Source organism: Arabidopsis lyrata, assembly GCF_000004255.2.
Source record: "Arabidopsis lyrata subsp. lyrata unplaced genomic scaffold ARALYscaffold_7, whole genome shotgun sequence".
NCBI classification, from domain to species: domain Eukaryota; kingdom Viridiplantae; phylum Streptophyta; class Magnoliopsida; order Brassicales; family Brassicaceae; genus Arabidopsis; species Arabidopsis lyrata.
This window is the reverse complement of record NW_003302549.1, coordinates 11,638,737-11,662,571: the sequence shown is the minus strand read 5'-3', so window position 1 is coordinate 11,662,571 and position 23,835 is coordinate 11,638,737. Positions and strand designations below refer to the sequence as shown.

The 23,835-nt window shown below is 38.3% G+C and overlaps 1 protein-coding gene across 1 annotated transcript; it reads right to left on the bottom strand.

The window, feature by feature from the left end:
* Positions 1 to 131: 131 nt before the first annotated feature.
* Positions 132 to 23,646, bottom strand: LOC9306193. The gene is made up of 63 exons (XM_021018275.1): positions 23,294 to 23,646; positions 22,835 to 22,938; positions 22,416 to 22,550; positions 22,282 to 22,332; positions 22,101 to 22,195; positions 21,905 to 22,022; positions 21,474 to 21,575; positions 21,191 to 21,379; positions 20,942 to 21,102; positions 20,628 to 20,798; positions 20,269 to 20,361; positions 19,865 to 20,186; positions 19,671 to 19,775; positions 19,492 to 19,587; positions 19,012 to 19,079; positions 18,810 to 18,930; positions 18,514 to 18,720; positions 18,214 to 18,417; positions 18,015 to 18,115; positions 17,420 to 17,516; positions 17,153 to 17,251; positions 16,862 to 17,017; positions 16,714 to 16,788; positions 16,207 to 16,632; positions 15,769 to 16,098; positions 15,518 to 15,649; positions 15,287 to 15,400; positions 15,030 to 15,214; positions 14,766 to 14,874; positions 14,471 to 14,614; positions 14,107 to 14,391; positions 12,958 to 13,602; positions 12,667 to 12,858; positions 12,470 to 12,573; positions 12,055 to 12,344; positions 11,892 to 11,976; positions 11,493 to 11,807; positions 10,642 to 11,010; positions 10,063 to 10,552; positions 9,826 to 9,989; positions 9,496 to 9,658; positions 9,098 to 9,367; positions 8,606 to 8,800; positions 8,171 to 8,213; positions 7,942 to 8,063; positions 6,862 to 7,749; positions 6,680 to 6,753; positions 6,248 to 6,596; positions 6,065 to 6,163; positions 5,848 to 6,000; positions 5,307 to 5,488; positions 4,697 to 5,215; positions 4,420 to 4,597; positions 4,189 to 4,325; positions 3,937 to 4,063; positions 3,298 to 3,519; positions 2,866 to 3,225; positions 2,417 to 2,575; positions 2,042 to 2,326; positions 1,556 to 1,774; positions 1,187 to 1,239; positions 935 to 1,043; positions 132 to 754 (listed from the first exon to the last, which is right to left on the bottom strand). Exons 1-63 carry the CDS (start codon positions 23,388 to 23,390, stop codon positions 395 to 397), a joined length of 12,612 nt encoding a protein of 4,203 aa, XP_020873934.1. The 5' UTR covers positions 23,391 to 23,646; the 3' UTR covers positions 132 to 394.
* Positions 23,647 to 23,835: the final 189 nt, after the last annotated feature.

Below are 23,835 nucleotides of genomic sequence, written 5' to 3'. Positions count from 1 at the left end.
GAGCTCCGAATCCTACCAACTAGTCTTGGCTCAAGCTCAAGCTTTTTAACATATATAAAAAAAATGTGAGCTAAAAATATACCATAGTAATAAAAGGAAATTAGAAATAGTCTTCGGTTTTCATAATTATAAATTAAAATCTTCTAAAAATCTTATTATTATTAAAACTAAGACACATTTCTGTTATATAAGAACTTGTACAGATACATGCTTCCTAGAATGCACAAGTAATTGTATCCACAAATGTACAAAAATATCAAACATAAAAGCTCTCTTTTCACGCCAAACAAAAAACCAACAAAAAAAAGCTCTCGTTTCACGCAAGTCTACTTCTTTACATGAAGTACTAGTTTCCCAAAAACCAAAAAAAAAAAGAAGTGAAAACTGAAAAGTTTCATTCTAAACGCAAATTCGTTCCCGATTCAGATTCTATGGACCTGTAATCATCTCGAACTCTAATTGCTTTCCAATCAGAGTCCTCTTTGGTCTGTCGCAGAGCCATGAAGTGAAGTGCATCACTCCGAACTTGGTAAATGTGACAAGCCCATGGGTACGAGTCAGGTGCGGACCAAACCTTCTGTTCCTCAAACTCAGTCTGCTCGGCCAGAGACGTTGGCATGCAATAGACTGTGTTAAGCTCTGGCTCAATGAAACCAGCCACTGCAACACATCCAGGTGAGACGAATCCCTCAGGAGCCCTTGGATGCCAGATCGATACAGGACTTATGTAATCATCTAAACAATTCCTCCACACCTGACAAGTGAATAAACAAATATGTATCATGCTAAAACACACAAACTCAGGTTTGACACGGTTTGCGTTTGCTCACAATTTGGATGCTGTGCACTTTATACGACGAGTTCAGGGTTGAAAATATTTTGCGGTTAAGTGCAACGGATTAAGGTTGAAATTAAATGTTAGAGAGATACTTACAAGGTCATAACCCACAGGAAGTGCAAACACTCCATTGGTGTTATTGTAGACAGCAGCAACATTTGGGGGATGGCTACCAACGTGAGCTACATCACCCACTGACACGAATCTGGCAAAAAAACAATGACGAAAACTGCTTAAGTTTCAACGGCTCAATGCAGCTACAGCATCACCATTTGGGTACCAAATAACCAAGTTAAGAAACAATAAAATAGTTTTTTGGAATTTTAAATCTCTTTTGGCTTTACTTACCCCTCTGGACAACTGGGTCTCCAGATAGTGCACACTCCTCCATCTTCAGAATCCTGAAAGCAAAAAAGGAAATAATTGTTAAGAAAACCTCAAAACGGTTGATGTGGTGGGTGATTATACATGTCTCGTCTCATAAAGTTATATGTCACGGATTCTTATTGACATATATTGATGACAAGGGTTTGAAGTCTTGATCCTGGTGCCCACATCTTAGCTTAGGCTAGAACCCAAAATTTTCGAGTGTCATCAAAAGAAATAAAATCTAGAAGGCAAGAAAATCAGAAATTTTCTGTACCAACTGGTGGGTTTACACGCAGGGCAACCGCTTTCTAAGCTCAAAGATATAGAGTGCGATGGAAAGGAACTTACCTGCTTTTTACACAAAGAACATCGACCTTTGGATTCTCTCTCACTACTCCAGATTTTTGAGAAGTTGATACTATGTTTGACAAGCTTTCTATCATCTGAGACAGAGCTTGAAGAAGAAAGTTCTCTCGATTTAATAATAGCTTTGTTTTTGTATGTTTTTGAGTCTCTTCCATCAGCCTCATTCCAAGCAAAATACACATGTCTCTGGCTTGAAGGGACCTGCAATGAGAAGAAAGAAAATTCATTAGGTGTGTTGCACTGGTATGAGCTTCTATACTTCCATAATTTACACTGGTTAGTAAGTTATGTGGAATATAAACCAGAAAACTTAAAACATGTTTTATCATCATATTTTTACTATAAAATAGTAGACCAAAGCATCTTGGGAGTAGTCATTTCAAATGGAAAATTTCTCTTGAGTCATAGCCAAATTATTAATCAAAATATAAATTTTATAACTATAATGAGAATAGTGATAGCAATAACCTTGAGAACAAGATTTTTCATGTTAGACTGATATGCTTTCCACATTTTGCGCACTACTGAACAGATTCGGACAGCTTGAGGTTCTAGTCCATCTAATTCTTCTGGCACGCTGCACTTTATAACCTGAGCAAAACTCTCTGACTTCCGAAAACTCTTCAGATGCAGTATGAGATGCGAGGGCCTTTGGCTACCTGCCTTTGCCAATTCCAACGCCATAAGTTCCTCCCAAGGCACATCCCACATGATTTTGCTGGGTTTCTTATCCATCTTATCCAGATCAGAGCACTAAATGGAAGCAAACATTCGGTTAATAAAAACAATATTGAGACACTAATGGAAAACCCGCAAGTAAAATCGTATTCTAGTTGGTTTAACCTGTAATAACACAACTCTCTTGTTGGTCACCATGACAATGCGTTTGTATGGAACAAGGAAATGCTCTTCATAGCAATCAGTCAAAGCGAATTTTGAGGGTTCCCTGAATATTTCTGTACAGCCAAAGTGTCGACTTGCTTCTGCTAGGTGAAGGAGCATCTGCAAGACGAGATAACCAACAGAAATCAGAACCAGTTTGGAGTTTTGAGCATGAGTGGCAAGCTTAACTAGAAGAATGTAAGTTCGTAGCTTTCTGGTAATATTTCAGTATAACTTACACCATATCATATAAGGAGACTTAGAATGTAAAACTATCAGATTGAAATATTAAAAAATAGGATAGCCGACTTGTAATTATGAAGTTTTGGATTTTTTCGCGGATTTAAGCATCCAAAATTTCTCAATTTCCAGTCTCACTAGTAGACAAGAAAAATAAACTGAGCCAGTACCTGGCCTATAGCTTCCTTCTCATCATATTCCCTGAGTATACCATCAGCATGAACAGCACGAGGATTTCTAATTCTCTCCAAGGCGGTCCTGTTGCTCAAAACCTCCAAACATCTGGTACAACTTGCTCCAATTCCATCAACAGTCAATGAGAAAAAATCTAATGCACCACTCACTGGTTGTACGATAAATCCTAGGAACGCACGTCCTACCCCATGGGCAAACCCTAGAATACCATTTTGTCGGGCGCTCTCTACAGGCTTCGTAACAACTCCTGATACCCCAAAGGCAACACCTTGTGCTAGGGCTTCTGTTCCTTGAACAATTGCATCACCTACACCGGTAATCCGCCTCGACCAAACCTGATTCACATTCAGACCTCTTTTAAGCAAACTGCCAAAGTGATCAATTCAATAATATAGCAAGAAAGGTACCTGTTTGGCCCGTAGTTGCATGAATTGACCATCAGTTGAAAGCTCGGCAAACCCTTTGCTAAGAGAAGCCAAAGTTGAGCTAGTCATACCCAAAACATCTACTGAGAAAATCAAATGTAAGGGATTGTGGATCAGATCTCTCCATATGCGATTCCCGATGGCTGGAACTATTGAACTTTTCCGTATAAACCGATCTCTGTGCATTACTCTCCTTAGATGAACCTAAATGTACATATGATTTTAAAACATTAGCAACATTTCTCATTCTCCATTTGTCAGTATTTAATTCCAACTATAGCAAAATGATGAATTAGCCTGTGGTGTCAGGCAATTGAAATGCTTTCTAGCTACAAGCTGTTGCATGACAATCCAAGGAAAAAAGCTTCTCTTTAGAATGTGGTAAAATCTTCTGAGCTACTTATCTCGTGCTGGGAGTCAAGAAAGAGTATGGCTTAAACAAGCTCATGCTCAACAATTCATAATTACAACTAGTTCTAACTTCTCAGTAGTCAGTTCTCACATAAAGTAGACTCCCATGAAATGTAACCAGGTATCCCAACAATTAGTTCTATTACTAGGAAGATGTAATCACTATTCCATTTTCATAAGTGGGAGTAACTTCAAAAAAAAATCAACCACCTGAATTTTGAAAGCATTTCCAACAGCGGACAAAATGGGGCTCCAAACACCAAGAATTCCATGAGGCCTCTGAGCTGGCGCTGTTTCTAGTGAGACCTTTAGCCTTACCTCCGACACATCAATGAGGCTGAAAATCACAAACAAAAACATACCTCAATAAAGTTTGGAAATTGCTCGACTTGCATACCAAAACGGCCAAATAATATGGACTTCGTCCCTGAGATGGTAAAATTCTATAGAAGATAAGAATACTTTATATGTATCTCAGGATCAACTTGCGCGACACTAGAACTTTTGGGGAGACGGTCCATCTGAAGCTTATTGTAGAAGTCAGCTGAAGCCCATATGATAGGCTCGTGAATGTTTAGTCGCCAGGTATTATCTGTTACCTGTCAATTGAATAGAAAATACATCATGTGCTTCAGATAGTATCTCAAATTTATGTTTGAGTACCCTGCAGATAAACCTGAATAGAATACATACCCGTACATACACATATGGATACACTTGAATGCCATCAGTTTCTTCGTTACACATTGTAATTGTCATCTTAAGCACTGGTTGACGACTATCTCCAGTGTTATCTGGTGCCAATAGTACTGGCATTAAAGTTAGAGGTAGCTGGTTATCAATCTGTAAATGACCCAGAATGATTTTGAACCTGGAATCATTAAAAAGTATATTGATTATTTGGTTCCATCATTCCAGTTATACATGAAACAGACATGAAAAGAAAAAAATACTGCAATATTTGAGTTACCTGCTAGTTCTTCCCTCATCATACCCAGTGGAGTAAGATACAAATACTCTTTCAAGGTAAAAATATGATAACTCTTTAGGCATGTGATCTACAAGAGAGATCCCCACTAGTCCCATTTCAATTATAAACTCCAGAGTGGTGGTCTTGTGTTCTGTAGGTGTCTGAGGAGTAGAATATCCATGATTTCCAACCGATGTCAAAGATATGATTTCATTAGGACTCTGTGAATTACTATCACCATCGGTGAATCTAGCAATCTTGATGTTACCAATTTCTTGAACATCAAAGTTCACTTCTAACTCCCTACACAATTCAGAATCCACAACACCTTTTTCCATGTCTAGTTTGAAAACCCCAGAGCGGTGATCACTTTCAACCTTAGCATCCAAGAATTTCTGACCATAAGGATCTTCCCAAGCAAAATTTGCTGTTGAAAGAGGTTCCAAAAAAACCCACGAATCTTCACCAAAACCAGATTGCCGAACACTGATGCTTTTGACAGTTGATCTATTTTCAACCCTGGTTTGAAAAGTTTTCACAAAAAAAAGAAGATAAGGAAATTAGTGATTGTTTCACAAGCATGGAAATCTGTCGCTTGTAAAGAAGATACCTCATAGGACCGTTGCTTGGTCCTAGTCGAAATACAACTATAAAACGTGACCCTTCTTCAAATCCCCGTATCTCTGCTTTCACATATCTCTGTGCACCATTTTGACTCTTTAATACAATTACAATTGTGTCCTCTCGAGTAACTTGAACTGGAAATGACCACTCTGTGTCTCTTAACCGGACCTGAAATTAGGCAATGTAATAAGAAGATAACACGTCATTAATGTAAAAAGAGAGATGCTCTAACCTCTCACAATGTAAACATATGTGGTAGGCAAGGGAAGTATGCATATGTTAAACCATCTAACAATACTAAACATAATCGCCTTGCATTGAAACTCTAATCTACTGCTCCTAGAAGTCTCAGTGGTTTGACTGAGCATATATCATGCTAGTATGCTACATGCTTCCAGTGGATACCTTAAACAACATTTTTAACCATTGTTTTGTTTTTTTGTCTCTCCCTTTTGCAACTAAGTGGCTAAAGCAAATATATGAGGACATAGAAAGTGGTGAAGATTCTGCAACATTAGACAGCTCACCTGGAGTTCATCTCTCCCACTTGGTTGGAAAACAAAGGAGACCCTCGAATCATAAGCATGGAGTACTTTTGGTTCATCTGCACTGTTCAGTTTAATATACATGTCTTCACCGATCCTGTTGGTGAAAGTCATGAATGGTCGAACAGATATGATCTGAAAATAAATTTGAGTCAGTACGTAATAACAAAGAAGATGTAGAAGACAAAGTGCTTGTTACCTTTGTAGGAACCGACTGGTAAGTGCAAGGTTTTGTAGATAAAAATAGCCGCATGCAATTTCCATCGGGATCATACGCATCCACATCCAAAGATCCATCCTATTAAAATAAAGTCAAAGGTTAGCGAAGCTCAATATTTGAGAAAACAAGTCTATCAAACAAATTCAATAATATATAACTGACCATGTCACCAAGAGCAGAAAGATCTTTGGCAGGACCATGTTGCTGATTGCCAAGCTGAGATATAGACACTGACAGGCCCAGAAGTTTGAAATTCAAAGTAGAAGCAATTGTATGACCTTCATATATTTCTTCTTCAGTTACCTCCTCTAGGACTACTTCGTCATTCTTTTTACTTCGAAAGGGAAGACCAACTTTTCTTGTTTGCTTATTCCCTGACAGATCTAAAAGCCTGAGTGTAAGCGAGGGACACCTCGCAATCAAAAACCAGAACGGAGCGTAGACTCTGATCATCTTCGACAAAACTATCTGCTGTTCATCATAGTTTTGCTCCAGTATTACTTGAGCAATCCTGCTTGCATAAATTCAACTGTATGAGACCAAATAGACTAGAAAAATTATACAATTGTAACATCTCAGCAGAAAGAACAAGACCTTCCAGTGGCAGAACTTCTTAGTCCAATTGTCTTCGCAGGGACACCATTGGGGTGAGATATAAGGACAGCTTCCTGCCAAATTCAATAAACCTACTAAATATCCAAGGGAGAATAGAAGATACAGAACGGAAATTTTGGGTGCCTAGGTGATGTGAATCTAGGTTTAATTTCCTAACTTACATGCATTGGTAGCCATCCTCTTTGTGGTAGCAAAGAAAAGTATAAAGGGTTCCTTATATCAACACTATACACCTTGACAGTTTCCCCAGAACTAAAGACACCTCTACAGCGACAAATAAAATGACCACTGGCTTGCGCCTCTAGCACTGAGTACTCAGCTCCAAATGGAAGACAATTTGCTATAGAAAACGGTGATTTGACCACAAGGGTCCAGTCTTGAATAGGGTCCGAACGTATATCCTTCGCAATTTCTGTTGCTTGGGTCTTCAAACAGAACCACAACTTTTGATTATCTCCGGAAGAAGTACTGTTTATCTGAGTACAAAATAACAAGTGCTCGGATTCAGTAAGAGCCGATATACATATTTCAGACTCTGATTCACAAGAAACCTCTGGTCCCCCAGGCCTCGAAACCACAGAACTCCAAGAATATTCATCGGACCCAACAGGAAATACACATTTCAGTTTCAGAACATAAGATACCGACTGTGTCAATCCTGATAAGGGAACCGGTAATGTATCACCAGGTTTCAGCAACCCGATTGGAATATCTGGGATTGAATTCACTTTTGACTGCAGGCAGAGGTCAAGTAGGAAGTCAGTATTGTTCTCCACCGAAACTAAAGACCTGACATTTACGTATCTGTTTCCATCCTGCATACTAACTTCACTTGCAACCACATCATTTCCCAACCTCCAGCAAGCAGCAGGAGCAGCATAATTCAGCCTAACTGTCGTCCAAGGACCCTCAATGCTAGGACTTACTTGAAGAAATCCAGATTTTTTTTCCTTGAAGGATTTGCTTTGGTCCACTTTCGATATAGCTGGCAACAGTACAGCGCACCTTATTTTTCCACAGTTCTTTCTTTGATCCCCTTGGTTCATGCTCTGCAGGAAAACAGGAAGGCAATTCATCACCAACTTTAGAAAATCATTTCATTTTACCTTTCGCAATCTGTGAACCCAGAAAGTCGAAAAATCCTTTACATGCATGTATTGATAACACATCATTAATATCATTTTCTTCACAACAATGGCTACATCCTGACAGGAAGAGCATGCTAAGTTCAAAAGTTTTACCATGGTTTCAGTTGTAGACAAGTCCAACCAGACAAGGTCATTAGCATAATTGTGCTGGTATAAGTTGTCCATATATTCTGCTATCTGTTTTAGAGGAGCTGAAAAATTCCCAACTGGGGCACCTAAATCGTGAAAACAACATCGATTTATATACCACAAATGAAAGAAACCCTTTAACTCGGATAGATTAGCACGTGATATATAAGCTACTAGAACTAAGGAAACAAACCTTTTCCGACGTCTGTCACTATTAATTCCAAGATAAAGTCATCCTGGGAAAATGAAAGAACAATAAAATATCAAAAAGCCACTGCAGCAACCTTGATCTTGAAGACAAAAACTAATAACCAGAAAAAAATACTCATAATACATTTTATTCTAAATTTGTACGAAGGTACATGCACCAAGCTTACTAACTAAAAATTTTCCAAGCTATAAGCACTACAATTAAAACTGTTTCTGATTTTCTTGGATATTTGAAGTTGTGTTCAATCTATGAGATTAATAGTAGAAATACAATTAAAATGGCGATGGACAAGAAAATCCACAGAGAAGAGGAACATAGCCATTTGAAAAAAATAAAATAATCCAGCAGTATTCAGGGGATACAAATTAGTTGTAGGTCAACAAAAGGATGTTAGATATCATGGAGGAGAGAGAATACCAGGGAGTCAATTCTGAAAAAAAATATTTCATTCCAGTCAACCACTTCCAGCTCAGAGGACAACATATTTGAAACACTTCCACAAGTACGTGCACTTTGTTGACGAAGCACTGATTCAACTGGGGAGGTCTGATTGGGAGACAGGCGTATGACTGCTGTGTATTGATGCGAAGACAATCCACAAGTTCTTGGAAGCTATAAACATATGAAAATAAACAACTGTAAGAAAACAAGGTTACTCCAGATAACACCTTCTCCAAAACTTCTGTGTAGATCAAATAACTAATAAACCCAGTAAAAAAAAAGTCACTAGAGGCGTAAGGCATAAAGGATAAAAGAAACTGAAAGCACATTAAACTCATTTCATTTCTTTATCAGCATAGAGAAGTAAAAGAAGACGAAAAGAAGATGCATGAGCGCCTGGGAGGTAGAAATATATAACAAATAAAGGCACCACAACGAATGTAACCTTTGTTTTAAGCAGAAAGGTACCTGTGCATCCATCACAATAACTGTAATCATGATTCTAGGATTTCTGCATAATTCTCCTCTGAGGTGAGAATCCAACATATTGGTCAAGACGGGAACTTTTACAGGTCTCACGTCCCCAGATGGCATCTTTACAATATCCTTAAATCCTTTGATTTCGGTGGCTCTAATATATATATCCTGCCCAAGTTTGTTTTGTGGAATTATGAAATAGTTTTTCTTCTGATGCACTTCAATGACAGATTTTCCATTGTCAACTAGAGGAAGTGCTCCCTGTAAAAAAAGCAAGTGTAAATCAAGAGAGAAAGACGACGTGACTTCTTCAAAAGAGAAGGTAAAGCTAAATAAGCCTCTGCTTCACCAAGGGAGTGGCACAGAAGGACCAAAAGAAAAGTTCTCACTCTCTCTTTATGGTATCCATGGATATTGCTAAGGCTGTTCCAACTAGAATACGCTTGGATAATTGTATTAGCATTTGAAACTGAGACATTCACATTCAAGTCCTTTGTAGATGTGAAGCGTAACTGAGAAACCGCGCCAAAGGATCTAGGGTTGAACTGGTACCTGCATCATGATGGAACATAGCCATTATATAGAATATAAATCAGATTTGTTGGACTATATAACAAACAGAATAAAAAAAGCAAATCACCCGCTCCCACAAAGTGTTTAGACATAAACATTTCAACACTATTGAGACTTAAAATGGCACTGCAAATAGAAAGAAAAACCTTAAGAATCCGTCTGCAGGCTCAATGAGAGGCTCCCATGCTTCATACTTATCATTATATGACCTGGCCGCTAAGGAGAAGTTGATGGTTGAATTTGTGTAATCGGTTTTGCCAAGTAATCCAAAACTTATATTGTTCAAAGATATGTTAACCAATGGAACCATCTGCAAAGTACATAGATACACCATTATTTTCACACAGATAAATATGCCACACACATTTATTTGGTTTTCTTACCAGTCCCCCATAGTCATCAAATAGTGCAGCAGAAAAAGTCCCAATTTCTGCATGAATGACCATGTTATCAGTTCCCCCAGGCAAACCCTGGTCTGCTAGCATTAAAGCAAATCTCCTTGGTGGTTTTTTCAAACCACTACGGACAATAAAGGTCTTCAACTCATTCCCTATGCTCCATATACTAAATGGTTCTACCCTCTGCCAGACATCAGAGGTATCCCACAAACTTTCTTCCGCAAAATGATCACCAGCTACCATATCGCTACGAGCGCATCTTAATTTGGTGAAATCATATGGTTTCGGTGAGCCTTTACATGCAACGCAACCCAAAGAAACAAAACCCGGTGGAGCTTGAGGCATCCAGAAAGATATACTTTCTACTCCCCTGTGTTTCTTGACACGTCCAACAAGTTGGAAATCAACAGCGGCTTTGAGGATCTCTTGATCGCTAGTATCATGAAAAACCACACAAGAGTTTGGAGGTTCATACCTACAAATTCACCCCAGAAGAAATTAACATCCAATTTGCAAGTACAATGGGATGCACTAAACGACATAGTACATCAGATTATGACTTACCCACTAACAGCGATATCTCCAAAATAAGCCATCCCTTCAGAAACGATTGGTCGCCATATTGAAACTTTTTTTTGTGAGCCTGAGCCCCTATTCCACCATATCAACTCAAAGGTGGCAACAGCTTCAAATCGATGACCAGAGTTAACAGAATTCAGTGGCTGTGGCTGTGGCCGTGTAGGCTGAATATTATTATCAGGAGTAGTACGAACATCCACGTAGCTGGATTCTTTTGGCAAGACTCCAGTGGATCCAAATAATATATGACGTAGCTCATATGGTCTTCCTAATAAGTTGAGAGTAGAGGGATCCGCAGGTAAGAAACTGCCAACAGAATTATCCACGCGCCAAAAAGCTAAACTTGATTGAGAACTGCATTGTAAACAAAAAAGTAAACAAAAAAAGCAAACATAAAAAAATGTCAACCATCAATGGAGGAAAATAGGTCAAACTGAACTGACCAGCATAGACGTACACTGCAGACGTACTACAATGGAATCATTTATGGATATTTACCAGAATATGAAAAACCAAATGAACAAACAAATTTTTGCATCTGCTACCAACTAAGAGCTTATGCATTGGGTAAGAAAAGAAAAACAAATAGAAACCTAAAAGAGGTAAGAGTTATAAAATCCAGTTTTCATTTGAGACTTCCGCATATAAGTCACATAGACACAAGGAAAAACAACTTACGCTAAATGTCAGGAAAAAAAGACAGTAAGCATGTTTGCACATGTCTACACAAGGGAACATACATCCCCATATACTTCAGTTTGTGCATGCATTGTGTCCATGTGTATAGAAAGTGAGCTACTCGTAAAAGTAAAAGTGAGAGGTTCAGAGCAGCGTACATATCTGTGGAGCTGATAGCCATACAATCTCTCAGAGAACAAGGGGAAACAGAAGAAGCTAGGATGCAGAAGGCAGAGGCCAGTGAAGGCGGTGTACTTCCACTTGATGCCACACAGCTTAATGCCACATAACCCTTTGGTGCTTCAGGGAACCAAATGGAACATGAACTATCTCTTTCATCTTTGTCACCAGTCGAAGAACCACCTAATCCCCCGGAAGCTAAAGGTGACCAAATCAGTTTGAATGATAAAGGCCTCTTAACTCTCATCAAATTGGTGTTGACAACAAGAACCCCTTTAGTTGGTGGCTTGTCCCTGCCATTTAATATACCAATTAATTAACTTGCAAAGGCTCTTGCGTTACCAGTTAAACAGTATATTCTAGAAGAGTAGACTAACAATGGTGTCAAATAGTCGCCGAGACTCGCAAAACCAGGGGGTGGATGGGGTCTCCAGAATGCATATATCTGATCTGTGTAGGGATCTGCATGCAGTAGAAGTACTAAGTACCAGGTAACAAAAATGATATGAACTGATAAATTTCAACAATAACTCAACATACTTCTGATGGTCCCAATTTTATCAAACTCTGAGCAGACAACAGTCATTTTTCTGGATGTCATCCTTAGAAATGATAAAATGTCTTCTTCAACGGCTATGAACAATCTCAAGATGCTGAATGAAAAGTTCATAAATATGTTTGAAACTGAAAGACGTATGTTAGTCTTCCCAGAAACACTTGAATACTTAACAGAGGTGTCGAAAGGTTCCAGAATTTTCACTCCATTACTTTCCATGGTTAGACCCAACGTATGAGCACTCATTTCGATTTCATCATTCTTTATGACAACCCTGTACCAGAAAAAAAGACAAAAGGAATGACATAGAAATATGAACAACAGCTGTGCAAGGCTTATCAATTTTTATGCAACTATCATGCTTAAATTTCAGTTCCAAATCGCAGAGAAACCACCGACCTGCCATAAGCATCCAACTGAGCATGCAAAAGTTTGTTGGAGAGTAATGGGGTTTTCACTACGTCTTTGGATGTATTGTAGAAAGTAAGTTCTGGGCCAATAGCCTGCAGCAGTAGAAACGAGCTTCAAACATTACAGTGGAAATTTTCTTGGCTAGTTATGCACATACAAAGAAGAAAGTTGGCCACTATAAGAACCTGAAACTCAATGATCATTTCCGTGGACCTCTCTGTTGTGGTGCTGGGAGATTGAGAAACCGGATCTTCCTTCCTCTCAAAGTCTTGTTGTGGGGCTTTATGATATACTTCCAACTCAACCCCATCCTCTCTAGAAACAGAATAGCTGCTGCATGCTCCCAAAGAGATACATGAATCCAAAACTTGGCCATTCTGTATCAATATGAAAAAAGTGAGACAAACTAAAAGGGCAACAGAAATAAATTTCAGATCTAACACTGAGTAATAAAATTTAATATAGAACTTCTATACCTTAAAGACTACATTCCTGAATTGCAACCTTTTCCCACTTCCTACATATATAATAGGCTCTGTACTAGGTGAAGAAAGGATGCCTCCATTTCTATCTCTCAGATATAACGTTCCACCATTACCATCATAAACAAAGTTATCAAATTTCTCATCTTCAGCGATCAAAGGACCAAGAGGAGAAAGAAACGCTTCAGCAGTTTGTTGCTTGTAGATAGACTTATCCATGACAATTGCGTCGACCATGTTAAGGTTTTTATCTTCTTCACTTGATAGCACACTGCCTATAGTAGGGACAAAAAACTCTACTACGGCCAGTAGAAAATCCAAAGCTACAAGCAGCTGTGGCCTTCGAATAGAAAGGGAAACAAAAGTTGACAACTGACCAAATTGCGCATCAAGAGTGAGCATCGAAGGAAAGGGTCCAATACCACTCCCCGTGGTTACATGTGACTGAGTTAAACCCTGATCTTCATCAGTCACAGAATGTGAATATTCAAAATCTAAATCTGCAGGTCTTCCTACAGCCAGTCTGAACTCTTTTTCAGTTCCTTCACGGTTGTCAATAACACTGAATCCCTTCAATGTTGCAGTAAGGAAACCCTCATCGTGTGTATTGGATTTGTAGAGAAGCCAGCCGCCAGAGATCTATAAGCATACACGAAAAAAATTGTCCAGATGTTAACTATGTGCCATGAGGTTGTTACTGCTATAAAATCCCTTTGACGTAAAATCCCTAGGAAAAAATAGACCATGAGAAGAGAAAATGGAACCAAAGAAATAGAGAAGATGTAGGGTCCCATAAGAACAATCACATGGCTGATACCCGGAACTCGAAAGAAATTTCACAAAAGACTGATTGGAATAATTCCATGTCAATATAGCGGAATCGACAATTCTGAAATCTTTTGGGGGAACCAGTTCCAGAGTGAGACAATTCCGCATGAAATATCTATGCAAAGTGATCCTCTACCCTCGGCTCTCTTCAAGAAAGAACTTAACAAATACATATGCCCCCAACTCCTCGCTAGTTGGTGTTTACTTCTATCCCTCTTAAATGTATCAGCTATGGCAGCTCCAAAGGACTAAATAATACTAAATACTCCTAGATAAATATGACAAATGAAATGAACATGGTACATGGAAGCGGACCTGTACAGCAGCCAACGGTGCATCTCTTGCTGTCCCAGCATACAAACACAACTCCACCAGATTGATGACAACAGAAACCTTCATTGAAATCCAAGCATCAGTTTTCTCTGTTTGAGCAGCATTAGTATCCTCAGAAGTAAGAGTTTCATGTAAGTTTCTTGAAGATGTCACAACGTCACCACTCAATGGTGGCACAGTATGGGGAAGCTCAGAAATATTAGACTGTGCACACTCTGTCAAGATCTGGTATTCCCTATTTGAGAGGGCTGCTCTTAGTTCGTCTATCTGATAAATCAGAAATTTCGAAAAAGCATGAGTAAGTAAGTATTACACTACAGACTGGATATAAAACATTATCCTTTACCCCAATAGAAACTTCAATGCTCGGTATCTGATGTAACAAGTCTCGCAGAGATCGGTTAATGGTTACAGAAACCCCCTTCACATCTTGAATTATGCTTTCACCTATTTCAGCTCCAGAACCAACATTAAGGTTGATATCCATGACCTAAGTTGATGTTTTTTTGGGTCAAAGAACAAAAAATATTAGGAGAGGGTCATCAGAAAAAAAAACTGCACAAAAAAGTTGTAAAGATTAAAGCGATATCAACCAGAATAAATCATGCTCCTCCTAACAGCGAAACAACGAGAGTCCTCACCATTATTTTCATAGTTTCCACGTGAACTGCATTCAGCTCATTTTTGTCTCCAGCAAACCACTGAAAGGTATTGTCCACAGTTATATGCACAATATCTAGCTTCAGGTAACTGCAAAAAAGAAAATATCCAAAAAGTGGAGAAAGAAAAATCAACCACTCGGATAAGCCTAGAGAATTCACAGGACCAGTAATTTTTAAAACAAAAATGTGTAATGGAGATAAAATAGTGGGGAAGGAAAATTCAAAATCCAAGCATGAACTTACTCAGGGCTATCAGTGTGCCGAGGCATAACAATTATGGGCTTCTTAAGAGATAGATCCAACTTAAGAGCAGGAGATCCTTCAATTTCGCTAGTCGTAAACCACTTCTCTGAGTCCGTAATTTGATCCTTCATCTTGACAACCCCTTTTGAATCACTTGGCACCAGTCCCATAAAGTATTCAGCAACCTACATGGTGGAAACTGATTGTAGGAAGCAAGACAAAAAGTTGCTCGTATCTATGCAGAGAGAATGAACTACCTCTTGAATAAAGCGATTTAGATAAACAATGCGCACTTCAGAAAGCTGCCCAGAAAGGCAGTAGTCGAAACCTTCATGATCTTCATCAATGATACTGAATGATGTGAAAGCCAACTAGCAAGACAAAAAAAAAGGTAAATCAAGATGGAAAAAAATAAATCTCATCTACCCAATCCCTTCTCATTCCACGAAGAGAAAAGAGAAAAGTGAAAAGAAACAAGCAACCGATACCTCAACAAAAGAAGTTCCTCCAGGGTCTCGCATATCACAGATCCAAAAGTACATATGGTTGTCTGGGAGGCTGTCATCACTGATTCGTAAATTTCCAAGACTTGCCGTAATACTGAACGAGTTCGGAAAGACCTTCAAACAAATGGGAATCAGCACAGAAAATGCCCACTTACCTTACGAAAAGTCACTATACTGAAGAAAAAGAGATGAAATAAAGTTTGGAATGCAATTCAAAAAGAGCATAATCACACCTTAATATCTGTCAGCAGATTGTCTTGTGACAATGTAGCAAACTTAGTTCCATTCTCATTCATTAGGAATATCTGCGCCCGAGCCATGTTCAATGCCAAGTTGAAAATGATTCTAGATTTCCCCTTCCCTAACAAACCCTTGACAGCTGCATCCCTAGAATCTTCAAATCCATCTCTTCTTGGGGAAGTATGCTCTCCAGCTACAGGAGAGTTGTCCTCAAAAGATTCACAGCTTGGATCCTCAACATTGATAGCATTTACAAACTCCAAAATAGCAAGAATTGTTGGCCTTCGACAGAAAAATGATAATGTAGCTAAAGTTACCATAACCTACAAACGCAGCCAAAAGATGAGTGATTTAGTAAGGCAGCTTCACTTTATAACAATGAAAAACTAAGATCTCCGGATTCGAAGATGCAAAAGTAGAAAACTATCAACCTGGTTATCAATGTTTTTATATTGAGGTGACGTCTGATGGTATATGACTATTTGAGCCTTCACGAAACTATCCAGTGACTCAGTTGTCTCATTGCTTGGCTTAGTGATATTCTTGTTGTCAACAGGAAGCAATCCATCAATGCGACTAAAACTAGGGGTCCTGAGAGATGTATAGTCAATGGAATCAACCAAGATTTCTGGTGCTTCATAAAACTTTTCCTCCCCTTCACTAGAAGTAGGATCAATGCGTTCAGGGCTCCTGCTCTCAGCATCTTCAAAGGATGGAAGCATTTCTGAAGACTGAATAAAAGATCTTGCCAAATAACAAGATTCGTTTAAACCAGAATGGCTCACCAAATCTTCTATTTCCAAAGATTTTAGTACAGTCCCAATAAACATATCACTCCCTCTCATCGAAACTTCAACCTGGTTCGACAAAGACAAACATACTCTCAGCAAAAGGAATAAGAAATAACAAAAAGATAATTAAGAAGCATACCATCTTACCTTCCCACCTAAGGCCCTAAACTCGAACAATTTACTCTCTCTGGCAAGAAGCACCGCCATGAAAGAAGCATCATCCTATATAAACATATACTCAGTCAAAGAATGCCCCAGCTAACAACTAGAACTGGAATTTCTAGTTTGAATTTACCTGATGACCATAACTGAAACATATTTTGAGTTCATCAAGCACACCGGTTACATATACACTCTCCAAGTTAGACAAATCAAAAACATCTTTCTGTTCTGTTTCTGATTCCTCACTGTCAGATGAAGTATCAGAAAGACCGGCTATGGGAGCAGAACCCTGTATATTTTAAGTAAACTTTATAACTTTAATCAACAAAATAGCAAACCGTCAATGGAACTGTCTCACAGTAGACACCCTATTGATAAATGGACATAAAGTTCAATATCTTCTGTTAACCAAAATTAAATTTACCGAGGCCCGATAGACAGCGCCCTGCAAACGGCTATGCCATGTTTTTCTGGAGTCTTCAGAGTCAAACATCAATATGAGTGCATTTACATCCTCCATAACCTAGAGACATGATATAAATTAAAAGCTGCAGAGCTAAATTTTCATTGAAAATTACAATCATCAGAATGAGATCTTAGACCCTTCATTAACGAAAACACACAATGAAAACATAAAAAGCAGGACCAAAATTTCCCCGCATTTAATGATTCAACTAAATGAGATGTAAACCTTATCACTGATCCGAGAAGCATTACGAATGGACAAGACATGCTCTACTCCTCCCGCAAGCTCTACGGGAACTTTGTATATATGCTTCCCGCGTAAGCTACAAGAGATTAAGAAAAAATCATTAGAAAAGAAGGAATATGACAAACAAAAAAACGAACAGATGGTATTAGGCAAATATATCAAAACAAATAGACACTTTAAGTGCTTAGTGAAATAGCATACAATTTTGGGTAATGAGTTCTTACACTAAAGTTATGAACGTAGATCAATAACACTTTTAGTGGATTTCAGTTAGACATGGAGAGCTAGATAAGCCCGTTCAATAAAGACAACTAAGAGCATAACATTGGTTTAATTTTCAAATGCCTCCGATAACATCAAACATTGAGCACAAAAAGGAAATCTTGCCATACTCTTCCCACATGTTGAGTTTCGTATTTATATTTCAAGATGTAAGATAATTGTAAACAGACGCAAACATTTGCATATAAATGAGCTGGTCTTTATCGAGTTTGTACAGGCCATTCATTTTATCCAATCACCTAATCTTTACAGCCTACTACCATAGCCAAATTGCAAGAGTTGGAAATCAGACCTGGTATACTTCTTATAAGATTTTGAGCCAGGACTTTCGAGCACGTAGATAAATGGACCAACTAAGCATAAGTACCGCCGCTGCCACGTAGCTTCTCTTCCCTATTCGTGGAATTGACACTGGAATAAATAACTAGTGTCCAAGTAGACAAAGAGTTTGCAACCAGGAAATCGATTCTGGTATGCAAAAAGGAACTGACCTTCCAGCTAAGAATAGACAACCACCCCTCAAAATCAGCTTCTTCCCATGGACGTAGAATTTGAGAGCTCTCATCATCCTTAGTTTGAAAGATCTGCACAACTTGCATCAACCTATGGTATCGAGCCGGGGAGAAGTGAAAGCCTAATGATGGTAGCCGCACAGCAAGTCTGGTTGATGGGTACGATGGGTTTGGTCGACGAATCTAAGCAGCAGAACAAGTAACAATGTTGCTACAAATCTATAGTCTGAAACATAATTCTTTTACCAAAAATATAATTGCCGGATGTTTAGAGTTTACCTGTTGAAGTTTTAAGAGTACCCCACACTTATCAATAACTGGCAAGAAAGTTACACTGCTTTCCCTGCCAGAACTAGAAGATCTTTTTGAGGATAATTGTTTCCAGGAATAATCACCATCAACAAGTGAAGCGGACACATCACTCAAAACTAAATCAAACTGCAGATACATATCCATTTCCTCTGTCAGTTCGTGCTTATAGTCGTCCTGCAAAATTTAAATACATAGAAATTTGAGATCCTGCATTTGAATATAGGAATTATATTGTTAAGACAACTGACACTTTTATACTTTACCTGGGAACGGATGACCAAATTACCCAGGTCTAGAAGAAGCTTTGTAGAACGATGGTTATCAGGACGAAATTCTGTTGGAATTGTGATTTTGGGTGCTGCAATATCTAAGTCGAGCAGAAACCTGGTTGTTTTGTACAACGTCATTTACTGTAACAAACATGACATAAATTTGACCAAAGAGCATATGGGAGTACAAACTGACCTTGAATGATCTTTCAATGCTCTATTCATTCCTTCTTGAGCAGTGCGTCTAACTTCATCAATAGTTGACTGAGAAAATAAGTATGTGGCTTATAATGATTAAAGTGGTTCTCCTTGGGCAGTTGAATATAAGGAAGGTTCAGAGATATAATTCCAACAGTTTTTTAATAAGCTGCCAGGCACCATTGTAGCTCACGTGCAAGGAGCAGGCTCTATAAATAGTTTTGCCATTTCCATCACAGATATGAAGTATCATGTCAACAGTGTAAGCTTTGATTTCCAGTATAAAAAAAGTCGCATGAAAAATTCTGTAGTTCCAACAGAATTACTCAGGTGTCTAGTACAATATTGACAACAAACAGAATTTGCTTGCTAAGATCCTAAATTCATCACGATGATTACCAATAGTTAACAGGCTATATAACGCTAATATGAACTTGTGTTAGCCAACTTTGTACACCATAGCACATAAAGGACACACCTGTACAGCAGCGGCAGTCTCCAAAGCTATTGTCTGGCTCACAGCAGTACTGCTTTCGAAGAAGTTGACAATTCCATCAATGGAATCCTTTAGATACTGCAGATGGCAACACAATCAGCCACATATATATAAATTACAGAACTACCTATACAAATTTGCCTCAGAGAGAGGTCACGTACAGTCATGTAACATGGAGAAGCTTTTGCAACAAGACTCCAGTCAACTTTAGCATCAAAGGGCTTATAACAGAAGACAGCAAGTACAGAGTGAGAGGCAGGTGCACTCTGCAGGAAGAGAGACATTTGTAAGATTTTAAGATACCACTGATAATGTTTTACAGCCACCAAAACAAAATGAAATCCACGTAACAAACCTCAGCAAGCAGACCACTTGGCGATGACAAGCGATATCTCCCTAATTTAATGTCAGCTATCTTCGTCTCTGGGAAAAGCTTAACGGAGCAATTAAGACCTTCACATGATAACTCAGCAAGACATTCTTTCTCCCCATCATAAAGTTTTGAAGCACTACGCTTCATCTGTACCTCCAAGAAAGTGTGGAGAGCATCAGGTTTTGCATTGTTGATAATTGATTGCTCATCACCTTCTTTGTACCCTATGACTTTATTTAACCGTTCCCAATCTTCATCTGTGAATTGAATAGATTCTCCTTCACCTTCGGACACTTCACTCTTCCTGAAGGCATACATACAAGATAATTGAGAAGAAATTTTGGGAAAAAGAGTTGTGAACTGGAAAGAACCAGAGGAGCATTCACCCTCCGAATGGCCACCATGAACTTTTAGCCTGTTGCTTCTTCGAGTAATTTTCTGCCTGTACCGACCTCTCAACAAACTTGTGCGCCAACATCCTTTAAAGAAACTCAAGGAACTTAGTCAAAATTGAAAATGATTAAAATATTTATTCTTATTTTACATTATATGGAGCAGAACTCATGTACTATGATGACATATGGAAGTAAAACAGAGAAATGTCATGGAAGCAAACAGAGAAAGGAAAAAAAAGAACAGTCCTCATGAAATTTCATAGAATGACACAAGACCAAACCTTTGAAAAAACTAACTGATATTCTAGGATGCAACTAAAAATTACTATTATTTAAGCTTTACAGCTTACCTCCATTGCAAAATAACATCGGTATCAAGTTCCCGATCAAGGGCCTCGATTTCTTCATCATCATCAACAACTATCCTACTGATATCAGATTTCAGTAACGAAGCATACTGTGTGATGTATCTCTTGCGTAGACTAGTGTACTTTAAAACGTGCTCCCATGACATTCTCCCGCTGTCATAAAGGTAACAATGTCAGAAAATGTAAACAAAACCTAATGTAAGGAACTGCAAAGAAGATGTTTCCACAACCGATGCAAATTACGCAAAAAGCCGGCATCAATAAAAAAACATAGATAAAGGTTTACATTTAGATACCTTGCTATCTTAATTTGTTCTGAAACAACTCTGTAAGCATATTGCCACCACGATTTTGCGTCGATTTTAACTGGAACAGATGGACGGTAATGTGCATATTTCAAACGCTGATTAAATGCAGCAAAATTATCAGCAAGTTTCATGACATCCCTGTATCCTCCCTGAGTACAAAAAAAAAAGACACATAATCAAGACCACCGGGGACAGCCAAATAGAAAAAGAGTAGAAACCTTAAATGTATTGTTTTACCTTTGATAAACAAAGTGTCACATCGTCTAAGTTTACATATGCCTTCTGCAAAGGCTGAGCAGTATTTGAAGATTCATTTGGTTGAGACTTAGAGTACTTCGCATTCCCTGAGACAGGTTGCAGAATATAGAAATGCTTCCTCGTGAGGCAGTCAGCTGGCTTACCATCCTTTGTGCCAAATCTAAAAATCTAGATATTTGCATGCACCGAAAATTAGATGTTGGGTAAGAGACAATGGAAAATTCTGATTCCACTAAATATACATGACTTTCCTTGTCAATACCTGATCCCACTCAAAAGGAGTTAGAACCTCCCATGGTTTGTCAATATGCCACGGAGACATGTCAGAATCAAGATAGAATGCAAGCCGATCAAGTTCAACAGACTGCAAAAAAAGGCAAAAGCAAACAATTATAGCAAGAAACATAAATGTAAAGTACCCTTGCTTTTGTTTCTTGGCATGGGTATTCCTTTCCCAATGCAGTAAATCCAGAGAGCAGCCCAATTCAATTTTCCCGTGCTTCTTACTATAGCCACATAAACTTAACTTATTGAACTAGATTAAAATCATAAACTACCAAGCTACTACCTACAAGCAAGAAGAAGTGCAAGAGATCTTAACATAAAACCCTCATAAGAGAAACAAAACTAGGAAACTGAGGCATATGACCAGAAAAGCTTGTGCCATTCAGATATTGATGAACAAATATATACCTTTTGGATGGAGTCCAGAGTCCCGCCAGTAATAAAAGTTTCTTTTCCACTCTCATCAATGGTTACAGCTGAGAGTTTCTCTAGTGTAACACCAGCTGAGAACGGGTGGCCGGGATTGCTGCACTTATAACATAGGCTGTTAATCATACAAATGCGTAGACAATCAAGAACAAAGCTTCTGTTATAATCGAGTTACCTCTCTAGATCCTCATATCTTATGTGAATATTTGAAATTGACAGCTTCAAGTTTCCAACGATAGTGTTGATCACTGATCCCATCCATGATTTGTTCTTTGAAGAGAATAAGAAAATATGGTTAGTTTAGTACAATATATTTCCCTACGTTATCTACTAGGAGTGAGTAGCACTAGCCACACCATTTCTGTCTGTAGTCGACGAGCTCTTTCAACTAGTTTCGTTTCCATTTCCTGTTTACCACAAACAGAAATTTGATTCAATAACTCAAATAAGAGAAATGGAATATGGTCATAATATGAGCGACATATCTCACCCGTATTAGATTTCTTTTTGCTTCCTGGATAGAATCCTCACTACGTCCTTCAACATCAGTAGCAGGTTCGGCTAATACAAAAATTCGGTCAAGATAAACAACTACAGGTTCCTGTCCAAGTCTGGTCCATGGTACCTAAAATGATGATTTGGAAAAAAATCAATAAATGGGTCTAAGTGAGCGTATAAAACTATTGGAAGGTGAATTCAGTGAAGAGACTTAGGCCCAGGAAAATTAATGTTAAAAACAATAAATATTGTATGATATTGACTATTGAGTAAGATGACTGATAGAGACCACGAAAACAAGTGAAATACTATTCGTGAGCAAATGGAGTAGAAAAAAGAAAAGATAAGTAAGGCACTCAAGTATATATTGTTTAGGTTAGATGGGATAGATAAACAAAACACACAACACACCTTGAGTTTGACTGATCCAAGAAATCCAGCTTTAACCCTGACAGGTAATTTCAAAGCATTAAGGGCTTCTGGTTTAAGCTGCATATTTTTCAGCTCTACATCTCCTGCGAAATCAAGTAGAACCAAGAGCTATATTAGCAAATGAAAAAAACTAAAACCAAGAGATATAATAAATACTTAATTTATTCAGTCATCTGTTCTGAGTAGCAACTGTGAGAAGTAACTAAGCAATTATAAAGTGAAGAACCAGCACAAACCAAAATAAAGTTGTGCTACACATGAAATATAACTCGAACAGAACTCAATTCAATAAAGCGCAGTCAACCACAGCACACAAAACCTGACCAGTTGTCACATTCGATTATAATTCAAACTCGCTACTGAATATCACAACATTCGAACTTGAAACTCAAATCCAGACATTACAAAAATTCAGCGAGAAAATAGAAACAATCTAACCTTGCCAAACACTGATCTTAAGAGCTTCCTTACTCAATCCCCTCACATAGTTCCCCAAGTACCTTTGTAACAAATACGCTACCTGATCTTCCAACATCTTCGAACTCTGCAAATCAAAACTCTAACAGAAAAAGAGAAAAAAAAAAAAACATGTGCAAAATCAAGTAATCGTGAGAAGAGAATGAAATTCTCAGAGTTGGAATTCGATCGGAGTAGAAGCGGAATCGAAGGAGAAGCAAGAGGGTCGTTTCCTCAAGAACACGCAAGAGGCGGTTGGAATTGTGAAATAGTCATGACTCAATGACTTGGGGAGAGTTACGGGGCTCTGTTAAAGGAATATAAAATATCTGCTGTTGATGACGGTGCACTGCTGCTGTAATATCAATTGTCGACATAAATTTTAAAACAAAATTAGGGGTTGGTAACTGAACTAAACCGAAATTTAATTGAAATCTAACCAAGTTTCAAAAATAATTTAATCGCTGGAGAAATTCTTATACCATATAAACCAATTGGATAAATCGGATTTTCGCAACCTAATT